Here is an 18,446-nt window from a genome sequence, read left to right as displayed (position 1 = left end):
CCAAATCTTCTGGAGCAGTTTGAGCGACAGGCGCCGGTGCGGCACGACGGCTACCACACGCTGCAGTACAAGTGCACAGCGATGGAGCACCAGCGCAGCGACAGCCCCGGGAGGATCCGCCATCTTGTCCACTCGGTCCAGAAGCTCTTCACCAAGTCCCACTCCCTGGAGGGCCCATCGGGGGGCAGGGTGAACGGGGGCAAGGCCAGCCCCGACGACCCGCCCTCCCACTCGAGCACCCTAAAGCACAGCAGCAAGCGCAGCAAGAGCAAGGACCGCAGCAGGTCGGAGCCCAAGATGCGCTCTGCCATCTCAGGCTACTGGAGCTCGGACGACACCCTGGACCGTGAGGTGGGCCTGTACCATCACCACAGCCCCAGCCCGGGAGGCATGCCCTCTGGGGTGATGACCATGGGCCGCCACCCAGAGAAGTCCCAGTCGCAGTACTTCATGGAGCAGTACAACACAATCAGCGCCCACTCACTGAAGACGTCGCGGAGCAACAACGACGTCAAGTGTTCCACGTGCGCCGGGTTGCCGGGACTGGGCATGGGTATGGATGGAACTGGCCAGCTGCTGAAGAAGAGCTCTTGGTCATCCACACTGACGGTCAGCAGGGCCAGGGAAGTCTACCAGAAGGCATCGGTCAACCTGGACAAAGCCCTGGTTAAGGCCGAGACCTGCCAGCAGGGGGGCCGCCAGACCTTTCAATTCCTCCAGGTATGACAACAACTCTTCTTCACCTCCAGAACTCCCATCTAAACACCTTCATAACCATCCATCCATCCATTCATGTCCTCCCAGAGATTAATATGTGTGTGTGGAGACCCCAGGCCCCTTGCATGTCCACTGTCCCTTGAGACAGAGATAGCGAGGGGGAGAGGAGGCAAGAAGGAGCAGACTTACTCTCTCTCTCTCTCTCTCTATCAGCCACTCTTTGGGGACTTAAATGTTTAATGTGACACGTCCTCATTTGTGTTGAATGTGAGATGTCCTCATTTGTGTTGAATGTGAGACGTCCTCATTTGTGTTGAATGTGAGATGTCCTCATCTGTGTTGAATGTGAAACGTCCTCATTTGTGTTGAATGTGAGAATTCCTAATTTGTTTAAAATGGGAGACGTCCTCATTTGTGTTGAATATGAGACTTCCTCATTTGTGTTGAATGTGAGACGGCCTTATTTGTGTTGAATGTGAGACGTCATCCTCCTCACCTTTTACCATCATGCATATCATCCCTGGTTGTGGACCTCATTCCATTTGTCTCATGTCCTTAACATTATTACATGTCTGTGTGTTTGTAATGTCTTGTGACAGCCCTGTAGCTGATTTGGTTCTGGGTGCTGAGATTACTGTGTTTGTGCTAGTGGATTTCTATGTAGAAGGATTGCTTGTGGAGCTATTACTTATGTATATTATCAACTGGATTAGCCTTTAAGATTATCTTTTACAATCACTGCATGCAGTATATTTACTTGGAAATCAGCCTTATCCCATACACAGTACCTGCAGCCTCTCTTACACAGTAGCTGCCATATTCACAAAGATTGTCCCAAATGACATCCTATTCCCTATATAGTGCACTATTTTTGACCAGATTCCTATTGGCCCAGGTCAAAAGTGGGAATCAGGTGCCATTTGGGACGTGGACATAGTCTGAACGAGGTAAAGCGGTATAAGGGCTGCTGACGTAAGATCAGAGAGAGGGGAAACAGAATGAATGAAAAGAGGAGAAAGCACATATCCCTGAGCCTGGTGGCCCCACTGTGCTCTCTCTCGCTTTCTGTTTGTTTGGGGAGAAGATGGAAAGAGGAAGTGATTCAACTCGGATACATCCCTCATCTGACTGGGTGAACTGCAAACAGAAGCCTGAGGAGGGAGGGAGGGAGAGAGAGAGAGAGAGAGAGAAGAGAGAGAGAGAGAGAGAGAGAGAGAGAGAGAGAGAGAGAGAGAGAGAGAGAGAGAGAGAGAGAGAGAGAGAGAGAGAGAGAGAGAGAGAGAGAGAGAGAGAGAGAGAGAGAGAGAGAGAGCAGAGAGAGAGACTGAGAAGAGAGTCAGAGAGAGAGACTGAGAAGAGAGTCAGAGAGAGACACTGAGAAGAGAGTCAGAGAGAGACACTGAGAAGAGAGTCAGAGAGAGCACTGAGAAGAGAGTCAGAGAGAGAGAGAAAGTAAGAGGGCCTAAGAGAGAGATCTTTGCAGCCATGCATTTTAACAGCTTCACCAATCGATCAGATCAAGGACGGGTGGTGTTCTTGCAGCAGTAGCAACATTCCTCCTGTCCCGACCTGAAAAAAGCTGCTGCTCTCTTTCTTCTACAGAGAAGTGACGATAAAAAAGAAGCACTGTCAAAGAGGAGGCATGACACTTTTCACAGGGCTGAGCACAGGCTTTTCACAAGCTTTTGAATTCTAAAAAGGAGCAGAACTTCTTTCGATTTGGAGTGACATGTTGTTTTATTCTCCTGCTGCAATGTGATCTTGTTTTCCGCCCCTCGCCATTCACACACTTTCAGTTGTCCCCGTTCACACACGCATGCGCACGCATGCACACACAGTGATGCTCAGCCAATCACCTCCCAATGTGTCTTGGCCAGGGTCAATGTTCCTCTGCAGTGTATTGAACCTCTCGAATATAGATGGCCGTACAGTGCTTCTGTTTGTGTAATACCTTAGTTTGCATACCGATCTTTCTTTGCCATTCAGTGTCAGCTTTATTTGGCAGGGTGTTATGTTTGTTCCTGTTTTAGATGACATAGACATTGGCTGCATTCCAAACACGTAAAAGACACACCCTCTCCCCTCAGCCCTCAAATTAAGTGGACATTTCTGATGACGTATCATGACGTATGATGAGTTGACACTTGCAGGCCAAGGGGCGAGGGAAGACTGAATTAATTTTAAATGGACCACCCTTCCTGGAAATGTGTCACTCGTTCGTCCCACGGTTGTGTTTTCAGTCATCATGGAACCACCGGTAGCTGTTGTGTGTGCTTTATATGCGCTACAGTCAATTATGATTGCATTTCATATCTTGGCTAGAAGACAACGCATCCGCAGACATCGAATGCTAGCCATCCGACGATATCAGGTAAATTACAATGTATAAGTGTGATGTCAGGGAAAGTTGTATGTGGTAGCTAACGTTTCCCAAAGCTAACCAAACAAAAACATCATTACTTTTACGATACGTGTTTGTTCCGTCATGTGCATTAGTAGCACAATTTCTAACTTATTTACATTAGTTTTTTACTTACACTTGTATGTTGACTTCTCCATATTGATTTTGGTTTTAAGTTTTGGCAGACTTTTCTTAGCAAATGTACAATCATCACGAATTGAATTATGGGGCGTCAGGCCCCGGAGTGAACAGAGTTGTACACTCGCAAACTCGATCACAAACTAGGGCTGAGGGGCTTACGTTGCCAACTTCCCTTGCTTGGCTAATTGTTTGGACCGACGGCAAAGATGGCCGCGGGGATTCCCCCAAGGGCATAAGGCGAGGGTAAGTGGAGGAGGGTGTGTCTTTTATGTGTTTGAAACGCAGCCAGTGGCTTATAATGTGTGTCATTCGAGTCCTCATCAGTCCCTAGATATTCTCTCTCTTTGGCATTTTCGCTTGTTGCCCCTGACGTCAAAAACAAGTTGCTTCCCTAACCGGCTTGTTGAATGATTCTCATGCCGTTGATTATTCAGACACTCTGCCTCCATCCCAATGACACCCTATTCCCTATATAGTGCACTACTTTTGACCAGAGCCCTATGGGCCTTGGCCAAAAGTAGTGCACTATATAGGGAATAGGGTGTCATTTGGGATGCAGTTTTCTCTCTGTAGCTCTCCTCTCTGCCTTTCACCTCCATGTTAACTCCCCTAAAAGCCACTCACACTGGAGAGCAGCGCAGTGCTGGGGCAGAACAAAACGTCCTTTGTTATTCTCTCTCTTTCTCACGGCGGTCGAGATGGCTTCTTTGCCTGCCTATTTTGACACATTCATTAAAAGCGTGGCACAGTAACTGCACAGACAGACAGGGTTGGAGAATTTAGACGTTTTAGTCCAAACAATTCACTCCTCAGTTTGATATGCGTCACTGAGAGCAGCACAGAGGAGTCTAGTCTCTACACTCTAATGGTATGGTTCTAATACACCCCATTCAGAGTAACATTAGCGGTTAGCGGTTACCATTGATCAGTGCTGTGACTTTAGCGGTTAGCGGCTGGCTGGATATAGAGCATTGTTTGGATAATCCCATTCCAGGCTGGGATTGGCTGGGACAGGGTTCAGCCAGGGTTCAGCCAGGGGTCAGAGTTTGGTCATAGTGTTTAGATGGGTGGGTCATCGCTCTGACAATGGTCACCGGTATGTTCTCACGGTCTCCGCCCACAGGTGCCCCAGGACGAGTGGAGTGGGGGATTCTCGCCCCTAGGGAAGGACGAGGAGATCCCATGCCGGCGGATGCGCAGCGGCAGCTACATCAAGGCCATGGCAGAGGAAGACAGCGGTGACTCGGACTGCAGCCCCAAGCCCTCGCCCAAGGTGCAGGCACGCCGGGCCAGCTACCTGAAGGCCACACAGCCATCGCTCACCGAGATGACCACCCTCAAGTGAGTAGATACGTACTAGCTCTTCCCTTATGTTCGATTCGGCCGACACCTTTTATGTTCCGAGTCAATTTGACCCGTACAGTAAGTACATCAAGATCATAAATATATGATTTTAGCCTCCCAAAATGTATTTTCCAGTAGCTGAGAATAACCTCTTTCATATGCCTTTTCCCCTGAGTTGATAGACCCAACTGTTCAAAATGTATAGCCAAATCTTTGATTACTGTACCGAAGTCGTAAATCAATCAAATTATGACATTTTATGATGTTCATGACATTTTTTGCTCATTCTTTGCCAAACTTCGGATCACTGTCCCTCTGCCTCTGAATATCACAGGGAAAACATACTTATATCCTTGTGATCATCATTGACGGAGCTTTACTGCACAGAATACCATTTGCCTCTAGCACAAAGGTCAAGGTCAAATTTACTTCAAATTTACTTCAGATCATACTTACAGTATATCTATATGATCGTCATTGTTGCACCCTTCCTGTGCAGAAAGCAGCTTGTTTCTAGGAAACACTGTTCAAAGGTTATATAGACCAAGGTCAAGGTCAAATTGCTGAGGTCAAATTGTGGGTCAAATTGATTTCAGATCTGTATTTCTCAGCCTCTGAGCATCATAGGGAAATCATATACAGTATATGTGATCAGCATGGTTGTACCATTCCTGTGCTGGAAGTAGCTTGTTTCTAGGACAGATTTGCTGGGGTCAAAATGCGTGTTTAAATTTACCCAGAACATCATGGATGTCACATTTTTTATTTTTTTATTTTTTTATAGTGTTTTACAAGTTTGAGACCCATACTTAGGAAAGTAGATGAAAGGTCATGGTGGAAAAATTACTTAAATTGGGAAGGGCTAGGGGAAATAACGGTAGTTGGTGTGTGTGTGTGTGTGTGTGTGTGTGTGTGTGTGTACGTGTGCTTGTTTGCATGTGTACAGCAGACCTGGGCAGAAAATACAGTACTTTATTTGAAAATACCAACTTTTCTAATACTCGAGGGAGTCGAATATAGTTTCTATAGAGTTTGATATGACTCAAATACAGGTCTCAGAAAAACAAATAATATTTGAAAGTATTTTGAATACCTCTCAGAAAACCAAATAATATTAAGGTATTTGAATATATGCAAGTTATTTGAAAACAAAAAAAGATTTATTTGATGGCTGCCAAATATTTGTTGAAGAACCAAAAACTACAACAGTTAGTTGAATTAGTCTAAATATATGATCATTAGCACATGGTTTGGAGGGCTCTCAGATATTCATCTTAATGTAGCCTTTAGCCTAGAATGAAATACATGAGGGACATGGAATCACCTCAACATTAGAATAGACCACTTTTGCAGCTTCCAAATGACTAACAAATATTTTCATAATGATTGAGACACAAGGTAATGCAGTAACACTTGACATCAAGTTCTTATACATGTTTAGTAACTGTGATTACTACAATAACAACATCAACATTGGTGTTACATAGGACTTTCCTTATAATTGCACATCAATGGCGTTATTACATAAGTGGAATAAGGAACAGTGACTATTCCTCTTGTATACAGTTGTTACAAAAACTCTCAGCTCATTGCTATGCAATTAAAATGCAAATACCAAAGTATTATGTATATGCTAATAAAATAAAATGCTCCAAAAGTAATTGCAGTTTAATTACACAGGCACTAGAACAGTTTCATGTTAAGTGGTCCTCTGTAGCTCAGCTGGTAGAGCACGGCGCTTGTAACGCCAAGGTAGTGGGTTCGATCCCCGGGACCACCCATACACAAAAATGTATGCACGCACGACTGTAAGTCGCTTTGGATAAAAGCGTCTGCTAAATGGCTTATTATTATTATTATAAGTGTTACTGAGAATGCTATCAGTAACAAAATATGGCTATTGTGTAGAAAGACAAAACATAAAAGAGAATGAGATCAACCCTCAAGGCGTGTGGTCAAATTATTAACATGAGCGCCAACGCTGATAAATACACTGTAAAAAATGTATTGTAATTTTTACAGTAAATTACCTGCAGCACAGTAGCCAGTAAATTACTGTAGACTTACAGGAAATTGTTTATAGATTCCACAAATACAGTATGGTACTGTATTCTGGCACTGAATTACAGTAAATTACTGGCAGGACAGTAGTTAGTAACTTACTGTAGATTTACAGGATAAATACAGTGAAGGAAAAAAGTATTTGATCCCCTGCTGATTTTGTACGTTTGCCCAATGACAAAGAAATGATCAATCTATAAATTTAATGGTAGGTTTATTTGAACAGTGAGAGACAGAATAAAAACAAACAAATCCAGAAAAACGCATGTCAAAAATGTTATAAATTGATTTGCATTTTAATGAGGGAAATAAGTATTTGACCCCTTCTCAATCAGAAAGATTTCTGGCTCCCAGGTGTCTTTTATACAGGTAACGAGCTGAGATTAGGAGCACACTCTTAAAGGGAGTGCTCCTAATCTCAGCTTGCTACCTGTATAAAAGACACCTGTCTACAGAAGCAATCAATCAATCAGATTCCAAACTCTCCACCATGGCCAAGACCAAAGAGCTCTCCAAGGATGTCAGGGACAAGATTGTAGACCTACACAAGGATGGAATGGGCTACAAGACCATCGCCAAGCAGCTTGGTGAGAAGGTGACAACAGTTGGTGCGATTATTCGCAAATGGAAGAAACACAAAATAACTGTCAATCTCCCTCGGCCTCGGGCTCCATGCAAGATCTCACCTCGTGGAGTTGCAATGATCATGAGAACGGTGAGGAATCAGCCCAGAACTACACGGGAGGATCTTGTCAATTATCTCAAGGCAGCTGGGACCATAGTCACCAAGAAAACAATTGGTAACACACTACTCCGTGAAGGACAGAAATCCTGCAGCGCCCGCAAGGTCCCCCTGCTCAAGAAAGCACATATACAGGGCTGTCTGAATTGTAGGGCGGCAGGTAGCTTAGTGGGTAAGAGCGTTGTGCCAGTAACCGAAAGGTCGCTGGTTCTAATCCCCGAGCCGACTAGGTGAAATATCTGTCGATGTGCCCTTAAGCAAGGCACTTAACCCTAATTGCTCATGTAAGTCGCTCTGGATAAGAGCGTCTGCTAAATGACAAAAAACATTTAAAAATGTAAGGACTGAAATCCTGCAGCGCCCGCAAGGTCCCCCTGCTCAAGAAAGCACATATACATGCCCGTCTGAAGTTTGCCAATGAACATCTGAATGATTCAGAGGAGAACTGGGTGAAAGTGTTGTGGTCAGATGAGATGAAACTGGAGCTCTTTGGCATCAACTCAACTCGCCGTGTTTGGAGGAGGAGGAATGCTGCCTATAACCCCAAGAACACCATCCCCACCGTCAAACATGGAGGTGGAAACATTATGCTTTGGGGGTGTTTTTCTGCTAAGGGGACAGGACAACTTCACCGCATCAAAGGGACGATGGACGGGGCCATGTACCGTCAAATCTTGGGTGAGAACCTCCTTCCCTCAGCCAGGGCATTGAAAATGGGTCGTGGATGGGTATTCCAGCATGACAATGACCCAAAACACACGGCCAAGGCAACAAAGGAGTGGCTCAAGAAGAAGCACATTAAGGTCCTGGAGTGGCCTAGCCAGTCTCCAGACCTTAATCTCATAGAAGATCTGTGGAGGGAGCTGAAGGTTCGAGTTGCCAAATGTCAGCCTCGAAACCTTAATGACTTGGAGAAGATCTGCAAAGAGGAGTAGGACAAAATCCCTCCTGAGATGTGTGCAAACCTGGTGGCCAACTAACTACAAGAAACGTCTGACCTCTGTGATTGCCAACAAGGGTTTTGCCACCAAGTACTAAGTCATGTTTTGCAGAGGGGTCAAATACTTATTTCCCTCATTAAAATGCAAATCAATTTATAACATTTTTGACATGATTTTTTTGTTGTTATTCTGTCTCTCACTGTTCAAATAAACCTACCATTAAAATTAGAGACTGATAATTTCTTTGTCAGTGGGCAAACGTACAAAATCAGCAGGGGATCAAATACTTTTTTCCCTCACTGTATACACAAATAAAAAAATACAGTATGGTACTGTATTCTGTGGGGTTCAGCATTCTCACGAATGGGTGCAACAAATACAGTCTCTTACAAGGCACGCCTCAAAATATGTTAATAAGCCAGAGATTCTTTCACCGCCCACAACGCACCATAATTCACAGTATGCTGGTCTAAATATACAGCACAAACTCATCATTACACTTTTGTTGTTCTAAATTAAATCAACCTCTTCACCGTCCTTATCATTCAGTTAGGCCTAATTTTAATTAGATTGTGAAGTAACATGCACAATTATTGCCCATTCATCAATTTGTCATTCATTCAGTGGGCTGGCATCGTTTGTTTCCCCTCGCTCATCAACTCAAATAGAGTCAAGGATATGTTTTGCATTATTCTAAAGGCCTACTGCAACATGTAGCATGTTTTCGTTTTCCTTACAATACATTTGATTAGTAATAGAGTTATAGTAAATAAAACAGCCCTGTAACAGCTTATTTTTACAAAGTAAAACATAAAAGACAGTAATATCAACCCACAAGGCGTGCGGTCAAATTTTTTGCTATAAACATGAGCGCCAAAGCTGATAAATAGGCATAACACAAACTCATCATTACACTATTGTCGTTCTAAATTAAATCAACCTTTTCACCCTCCTTATCATTCAGTTAGGCCTAATTCAAATTAAATTGTGAAGTAACGTGCACAATTATCGCCCATTCATCCATTTGTCATTCATTCAGTGAGGAGAGAGAGACGCATTAGCGCCTGGCTGGGTACCAACGTCCTACAGCACATTGTCTTGGCGGGTTAAGTTGGGAATAGGTGTGGGGAAAAAACATGTAAAAATGCTCTAAATACTTTTCTGTTTGTGATTAGAAAATTCTAAAAAATGAGCAATGTAAAATACAAACATTTAGGAAGAGTCAGGGAAGGAGCAGGACGTAGCTTTTTTTTTGGTCTGATTTTATTTTTTACAAAATCAAACATCAGTGTTTTTGAAACTAACACTTCAGATGCACAAAGAGGTTCAAAGATATTTTTGCTAAGCATCTGAATTGCTGTTTACAATGTGTGCTAATGTCTTTGAATTACTCTGCAGTATTTCCAGGTCTCATAAAATTAATTGCAGCTTTTAATCTTTTTAGTGGCATGTTGAAAGAGTCATACAGTAGTTGAACGTCACAACTTATTTATACTTATCTGTACAAAATATCATTGGTTAATGGCTTTGACTTGATAATGTACACCTGGGGCAATGGAAATTCAGCAGAATGGACATTTACAGAATGTTGAGATAGAAATGTATTGTGTAGATCAAATATGTCTGTCAGATAGATTGGAATAGTATAGGAGATTGTGTGTGCTCTATTCATTCTATTTATATCTTCAACATTGCAGTTCCAGATACAGCCCTGCCATTAGTTGAAGGCATCCAATCCAATAGTTTCTGAAAAGTAGTCACTTCCTGAGAACTATACTGAACAGAAATATAAACGCAACATGCAACAATTTAAAATATTTTTACTGAGTTACAGTTCATAAAAGGAAATCAGTCAATTTAAATTAATTAATTAGGCCCTAATCTATGGATGTCACATGACAGGGAATACATATATGCATCTGTTGGTCACAGATACAGTGCCTTCAGAAAGTATTCAGACCCTTTGACTTTTCCCACATTTTGTTACATTACAGCCTTATACAAAAACAAATATTTAATAAAAACAAATCCTCAGCAATCTACACACAATACCCCTTAATGACAAAAAGCGAAAACAGGTTTTTCATTTTTTTTTGCAAATGTATTAACAATAAAAAACAGAAATACCTTATTTATATAAGTATTCAGACCCTTTGCTATGACACTCAAAATTGAGCTCAGGTGCATCCTGTTTCCATTGATCATCCTTGAGATGTTTCTACAACTTGATTGGGGTCCACCTGTGGTAAATTCAATTGATTGGACATGATTTGGAAAGGCATTCACCTGTCTATATAAGGTCCCACAGTTGATAGTGCACGTCAGAGCAAAAACCAAGCCATGAGGTCAAAGGAATTGTCCCTAAGAACACGGTGGCCTCCATAATTCTTAAATGGAAGAAGTTTGGAACCACCAAGACTCTTCCTAGAGCTGGCCGCCTGGCCAAACTGAGCAACCAGGGGAGAAGGGCCTTGGTCAGGGAGGTTACCAAGAACCTGATGGTCACTCTGACAGAGCTCTAGAGTTATTTTGTGGAGATGGGAGAACCTTCCAGAAGGACAACCATCTCTGCAGTACTCCACCAATCAGGCCTTTATGGTACAGTGGCCAGACGGAAGCCACTCTTCATTAAAAGACACATGACACCCCGCTTGGAGTTTGCCAAAAGGCACCTAAAGACGCTCAGACCATGAGAAACAAGATTCTCTGGTCTGATGAAACTAAGATGGAACTCTTTGGCCTGAATGCCAAGTGTCACGTCTGGAGGAAACCTGGCGCCATCCCTATGGTGAAGCATGGTGGTGGCAGCATCATGATTTGGGGATGTTTTTCAGCGGCAGGAACTGGGAGACAGGATCGAGGCAAAGATGAACAGAGCAAAGTACAGAGAGATCCTTGATGAAAACCTGCTCCAGAGCGCTCAGGACCTCAGACTGGGGTGAATGTTCACCTTCCAATAGGACAACGACCCTAAGCACATAGCCAAGACGATGCAGGAGTGGCTTCAGGACAAGTCTCTGAATGTCCTTGAGTGGCCCAGCCAGAGCCCGGAGTTGAACCCGATCTAACATCTCTGGAGAGACCTGAAAATAGCTGTGCAGCAACGCTCCCCATCCAGCCTGACAGAGCTTGAGAGGATCTGCAGAGAAGATTGGGAGAAACTCCCCAAATACAGATGTGCCAAGCTGTAGCGTCATACCCAAGGAGACTCAATGCTGTAATCGCTGCCAAAGGTGCTTCAACAAAGTACTGAGGGTCTGAAAACGTAGTAAATGTTATTTTCCGTTTTTTAGTTTTTATACATTTGCAAAAAATTCTAAAACCTGTTTTTGCTTTGTCAATATGGGGTATTGTGTGTAGATTGATGAGGGGGGAAAAACAATTTAATCAATTTTAGAATAAGGCTGTAACGTAACAAAATGTGGAAAATGTCAAGGGGTCTGAATACTTTCCGAAGGCACTGTACCTTTAAAAAAAAGAGTAAGGGCGTGGATCAGAAAACCAGTCAGTATCTGGTTTGACCACCATCATGCGGCGTGACACATCTCCTTCGCATAGAGTTGATCAGGCTGTTGATCGTGGCTTGTGGAATGTTGTCCCACTCCTCTTCAATGGCTGTGCAAAGTTGCTGGATATTGGCTGGAACTGTAACACGCTGTCGTACACATCGATCCAGAACATCCCAAACATGCTCAATGGGTGACATGTCTGGTGAGTTTGCAGGCCATGGAAGAACTGGGACATTTTCAGCTTCCAGGAGTTGTGTATAGATCCTTGTGACATGGGACCGTGCATTATCATGCTGAAACATGAGGTGGTGGCAGCGGATGAATGGCACGACAATTGGCCTCAGGATCTCGTCATGGTATCTCTGTGCATTCAAATTGCTATTGATAAAATGCAATTGTGTTCGTTATCCGTAGCTTATGCCTGCCCGTTCCATAACCCCACGGCCTCCATGGGGCACTGTTCACAACGTTGACATCAGCAAACCGATCACCCACACAATGCCATACGCGTGGTCTGCAGTTGTGAAGCCGGTTGGACGTATTGCCAAATTCTCTAAAACGACGTTTGGTAGAGAAATTGACGTTAAATTCACTGGCAACAGCTCTGGTGGACATTCCTTCAGTCAGCATGCCAATTGCACGCTCCCTCAAAACTTGAGACATCTGTGGTATTGTGTCGTGTGACAAAACCTCACATTTTAGAGTGGCTTTTTATTGTTCCCAGCACACGGTGCACCTGTGTAATGATCATGCTGTTTAATCAGCTTCTTGATATGCCACGCCTGTAAAGTGGTTGGATTATATTGGCAAAGGAGAAATGCTCACTAATAGGAATGTAAACAAATTTGTGCACCAAATTTGAGAGGAATCAGCTTTTTGTGCGTATGGAACATTTCTGGGATCTTTTATTTCAGCTCATGAAACATGTGACCAACACTTTACATGTTGTGTTTATATGTGTATACTCAAATAGTTTTGAAAAAAATAGGTCACTTTCTGAGAGCTGTATTCAAATCGTTGTTGTGACCTCCAAAGAAACTATTTGTTACTCAGAATTTTTTTTTACTTTCCACAAAGTGTAGTTAAACTATAGTTATCCCAGGTCTGGTGTACAGTCCATGCAAATGCATTCATGGCTGTGTATCTATAAGTTTACATTATTTCCAACAACACTATGCAAATCATGCCTACAGCATGTGCATTTTGTGTTGTGTATGTGTGTGTGTGTGTTCTGTGCATGTGGGTGGGGGTTGGAGCAGTTGATTCAAAGCTGATGCCTCATACAGCGTACAGTATACAGTGCATAACTATTGTTTTACCTATGGGCACTAAATAAAGAGTAGGGTGCCATTTGGGTACATACATTATATGGAATGTTTTGTATCCATGACCCTGATGTTCCATGTATTCCATGTTCCATGTTTATGCTCAGTATGCACTTTAATGTATATGGTTGGATTCTCCTTCTGCATGGAACTCAACATGATGTATTACTGATTTATAGATTCAGACCCTCCTAGGTCTGTTAGTCTGTCAGGCAGGGACCGGAAATATGCTCGAACATTTATAACACACTGGCCCTTTTTTTCCCTCGAGGCCACCATTGTTAGCCAAATAACGCTAATTATGTGCAAAACTCCCAATTTAGACAGGCCCACTGGGCTAAAGATGCATCAACCATTTACATTTACGTCATTTAGCAGACGCTCTTATCCAGAGCGACTTACAGTTAGTGAGTGCATACATTATTTTTTATTTTTTTATACTGGCCCCCCGTGGGAATCGAACCCACAACCCTGGCGTTACAAACGCTATGCTCTACCAACTGAGCTACATCCCTGCCGGCCATTCCCTCCCATACCCTGGGCCAATTGTGCGCCGCCCCATGGGTCTCCCGGTCGCGGCCGGCTACGACAGAGCCTGGATTCAAACCAGGATCTCTAGTGGCCACTGCGCCATCTGGCATTTACCCGAACTACCCTTTGACCAGTCCGTTTCTGCTGTCAGGTGACATTTATGGACATATTACAATAGTCAATTAATTTCCCTTCCCTAAAAGATAAGTTTCTCTCTCTGTTAACTTCCATGGTTTAAAAGTTGAATTTCAGAAGTCCTGTGTTGAGACTTTCATTCCTGGCGCAACAGCAAATTCCTTTCACTGAACGTGTTCATGAAAAATTCAACAGTATGGAGAAACATCTGAAAGGAATCATGTAGCTGCTTACACGATAAAATCATAAAAGTTGCTCACACAGATACAGGACCACCCATCCTACACTGAAAAAAATAAAGGTTCTTTAATGGCTCTTCCTCTTAAGTTTCCTTGGAGAACTCTTGTCCGATAAAGAACCTTTGAGTTAAGTGTGGGGTTCTTGACGCGGCATCTAGAGTTCTTCAGAATTCTAAAAGGTTCTTGAAATGTATGGAAGCCTGCAGATGTGTCCCTTTCATAGCACACAGACAATTGGCCAGTGTTAACTAGTGTTTATTTCTCAATTTAACATTTTAAGTGTTGATTCAATAGTTAAATTAACACTGTAAAGGGTTAAATTAACACTCAGTGGTATAAATGAGGCCCAGTGTTGGGGTTAATAAACAGAGTTGAACCAAAACCACGCCCGTCATTATCATACTTCCCAACATGCTCTATTGCGGGTAGATTTATTTATTGTTTGTTTGTTTCAATATCTATGTTTTTGCATGTACATTGATTGATGAATTCATCTTATGCTACTCACACCTTAGCCAAATACATTTAAACTCAGTTTTTCACAATTCCTGACATTTAATCCTAGTAAAGATTCCCTGTCTTAGGTCAGTTAGGATCACCACTTTATTTTAAGAATGTGAAATGTCAATAATAGTAGAGAGAATGATTTATTTCAGCTTTTATTTCTTTCATCACATTCCCAGTGGGTCAGAAGTTTACATACACTCAATTAGTATTGTCAGGGCGACGTGTATGCTGTGAGCGAAGTCAAGCGTAGGACACCGAGCTACTGGCAGACAAACTTTACTTGCACAGTAAAATCAAATACAAACAAAACCTCCAAACAGAGAGGAACAAAATACGCATACACCCGAACACTGCCGACCTCACGGAAAACAATCACACACAATAACTAATGAGAGAGAGGGGGTTATGAAGGGAATACAATGTAACATAATGGGAAACAGGTGAAAACAATCAGGACAAACTAGACAAACACCAAAACATAGATCGGTGGCAGCTAGTACTCCGGGGACGACGAACGCCGAAGCCTGCCCGAGCAAGGAGGAGGGGCAGCCTCGGCTGATTCCGTGACAAGTATTTGTTAGCATTGCCTTTAAATTGTTTAACTTGCGTCAAACGTTTCGGGTAGCCTTCCACAAGCTTCCCACAATAAGTTGGGTGAATTTTGGCCCATTCCTCCTGACAGAGCTGGTGTAACTGAGTCAGGTTTGTAAGCCTCCTTGCTCGCACACTCTTTTTCAGTTCTGCCCACACATTTTCTATAGGATTGAGGTCAGGGCTTTGTGATGGCCACTCCAATACCTTGACTTTGTTGTCCTTAAGCCATTTTGCCACAACTTTGGGGCTTTGCTTGGGGTCATTGTCCATTTGGAAGACCCATTTGCGACCAAGCTTTAACTTCCTGACTGATGTCTTGAGATGTTGCTTCAATATATCCACATAATTTTCCTTCCTCATGATGCCATCTATTTTGTGAAGTGCACCAGTCCCTCCTGCAGCAAAGCACCCCCACAGCATAATGCTGCCACCCCCGTGCTTCACGGTTGGGATGGTGTTCTTCGGCTTGAAAGCCCTCCCTTTTTCTCCCAAACATAACGATGGTCATTATGGCCAAACAGATCTATATTTGTTTCATCAGGCCAGAGGACATTTCTCAAAAAAGTACAATCTTTGTCCCAATGTGCAGTTGCAAAACACAGTTTGGCTTTTTTATGGCGGTTTTGGAGCAGTGGCTTCTTCCTTGCTGAGCGGCCTTTCAGGTTATGTCGATATAGGACTCGTTTTACTGTGGATATAGATACTTTTGTACCTGTTTCCTCCAGCATCTTCACAAGGTCATTTGCTGCTGTTCTGGGATTGATTTGCACTTTTCGCACCAAAGTACGTTAATCTCTAGGAGACAGAACGTGTCTCCTTCCTGAGCGGTATGATGGCTGCGTGGTCCCATGGTGTTTATACTTGCGCACTATTGTTTGTACAGATGAACGTGGTACCTTCAGGCGTTTGGAAATTGCTCCCAAGGATGAGCCAGACTTGTGGAGGTCTACAAGTTTTTTTCTTTGGTCTTGGCTTATTTCTTTTGATTTTCCCATGATGTCAAGCAAAGAGGCATTGAGTTTGAAGGTAGGCATTGAAATACATCCACAGGTACACCTCCAATTGACTCAAATGATGTCAATTAGCCTATCAGAAGCTTCTAAAGCCATGACATAATTTTCTGGAATTTTCCAAGCTATTTAAAGGCACAGTCAATTTAGTGTATGTAAACTTCTGACCCACTGGAATTGTGATACGCTGAATTATAAGTGAAATAATCTGTCTGTAAACAATTGTTGGAAAAATGACTTGTGTCATGCACAAAGTAGATGTCCTAACCGACTTGCCAAAACTATAGTTTGTTAACAAGAAATTTGTGGAGTGGTTGAAAAACAAGTTTTAATGACTCCAACCTAAGTGTGTGTAAACTTCCGACTTCAACTGTATATAAAAAAACTACATAATTGATGCAATTTCTGTTACTTTTCAGAATTACATTTAAATGAAACATATACCTTAGGATCTCACTTGCTGAAAGCTAGAAATCTGAAAATGAATGAATGTAACAACCATGTCCCTAGCAAGCACACCCATGGGTGGTACTGGTAATGCAACAAAAAAAAATATCTCGAAAGGCACCATGGGAAATATGTAAATAAGGCTTAAATCCCTACTGCAGGGCTATTCAATTCTGGTTCTTCAGAGAGACTCTAAATTGGTTCCCCTATGGCAGGGTTCTTCAATTCCGGTCCTGGAGGGCCGAAACACTTCTGTTTTTTATTTCTACCTGGTAGTTAATTGCACTCACCTGGTGTCCCAGGTCTGAATTAGCCCCTGATTAGAAGGAGAGGATGAAAAACAGAGGTGTTTCGGCCCTCCAGGACCGGAATTGAAGAACCCTGCCCTATGGCATTGCTCTCAGTAACCTTATTTGGTTCCAACTTGCACCTTTTATTTTTAAGTGTATTACGTAGACAAGAGGTTGTCAATAAAGCACATAACTACTTAATATTGATGATGTAATTCCACTTAATTCATCTCATGTCTCTTATCTCTTTCCCAACACTTCCTTAATCCGACACATATTCTGACAGCACATCCCCTAGCCTAGTATGTAGTCACATCCCCTAGCCTAGTATGTAGTCTCAGCACAGAAGCAACACGTCTGTCTGTGATGGTTGGTGGCATTTTAAATCAGAGGAGGGTCACATAGAATTGAATAACAATGAGAAGAAGAAGAAATTTTATTTTTGCCTTTCAAGATACCCAAGGACACTTACAGAGTAAAAACATAAAATTGCAAAAATAAATATAACAATATTAAAATCAAAGTGCATTACAACAAAGGTGCATACAGTAGCACCCAAATATCAATAATACTGTACATGGGGAAAAACAACAACAGCAACGACAAGCTCATAAAGCAGTTAAAATTGAGAGGCAACTTAAACAACCTTTGCAACACCTACAATGGAACGGTATCAAATACATCAAACACATGCTTTCCATTAGTGGTGTTACATTTGATACCGGAGCTCCAAGGCATGTGTCGAAATCGCTAAGCAGTTTACTTCGAAGCAGTGTGCCGATGCTTGTATCACTTTATCAGAAGCACTTTATCAATGACGTCCGAAAGCTTCGTTTTGTCGAGCAACAACCTGATTGGTTTTGTATTGGTTTGGTAGAAGACAAAAAGGCCACACTGTGCACGCGACACAGCGTATTTGACGTCATCTATAATAATTTGGCGGTTCTAAATTATTTTGACCAGCAGGTGCCACTAGTGTACAACCTTTTGATCAAAGCCTCGAGTAATTAACATTTTATCGACACAATTGGTACATTTTATCGACACAACCAATCCATTCCATCCAGTACTATGAGCCATCCTCCCCTCACCAGCCTCCACTGGCATCTGTCCATTACCTCCCATATAACTGCCTGATCATGTCATTACTACTAGGTGTGTGTGTGTGTGTGTGTGTGTGTGTGTGTGTGTGTGTGTGTGTGTGTGTGTGTGTGTGTGTGTGTGTGTGTGTGTGTGTGTGTGGAGATGGGCAGTATTTCTGTTACATGTATTTTAAATATGTATCTCAATTACTTATGAGTATTTAGTCATTTGTATTACATTGGGCAGAACTACCCCCCAATGTATTTTGCAACAAGATATTTTCGAGAGCTGTAATTTGTATTTTCAAAATACAAAATACTTTATGGTATTTATGGTATTTTGTAATTGTATTTTGTAGTTTTTGCCCTTCCCTGTGTGTGCGTACGTGTGGCGTGTTTACTGGTGTCACGATCGTCTAAAGGAGCGGAC

General features: G+C 42.6%; 1 protein-coding gene across 1 annotated transcript in view; it reads left to right on the top strand.

Moving 5' to 3' along the window:
• LOC311138579 (disks large-associated protein 1-like) overlaps window positions 1-18,446 on the top strand; it is a gene marked incomplete at both ends in the record, with an annotated part of 123,847 nt that overhangs the window by 12,280 nt on the left and 93,121 nt on the right. Inside the window, 2 exons of the mRNA XM_084173328.1 lie at window positions 19-720; window positions 4,383-4,600. Coding sequence (XP_084029454.1) covers window positions 19-720; window positions 4,383-4,600 — 920 coding nt within the window. The remainder of the gene's footprint in view (window positions 1-18; window positions 721-4,382; window positions 4,601-18,446) is intronic.

This window comes from Coregonus lavaretus (genome assembly GCF_964263955.1).
Source record: "Coregonus lavaretus genome assembly, chromosome: 2".
Classification (NCBI taxonomy): Eukaryota; Metazoa; Chordata; class Actinopteri; order Salmoniformes; family Salmonidae; genus Coregonus; species Coregonus lavaretus.
Note: the sequence above shows the minus strand (reverse complement) of the source record. Positions and strands in the feature narration are given on the sequence as shown.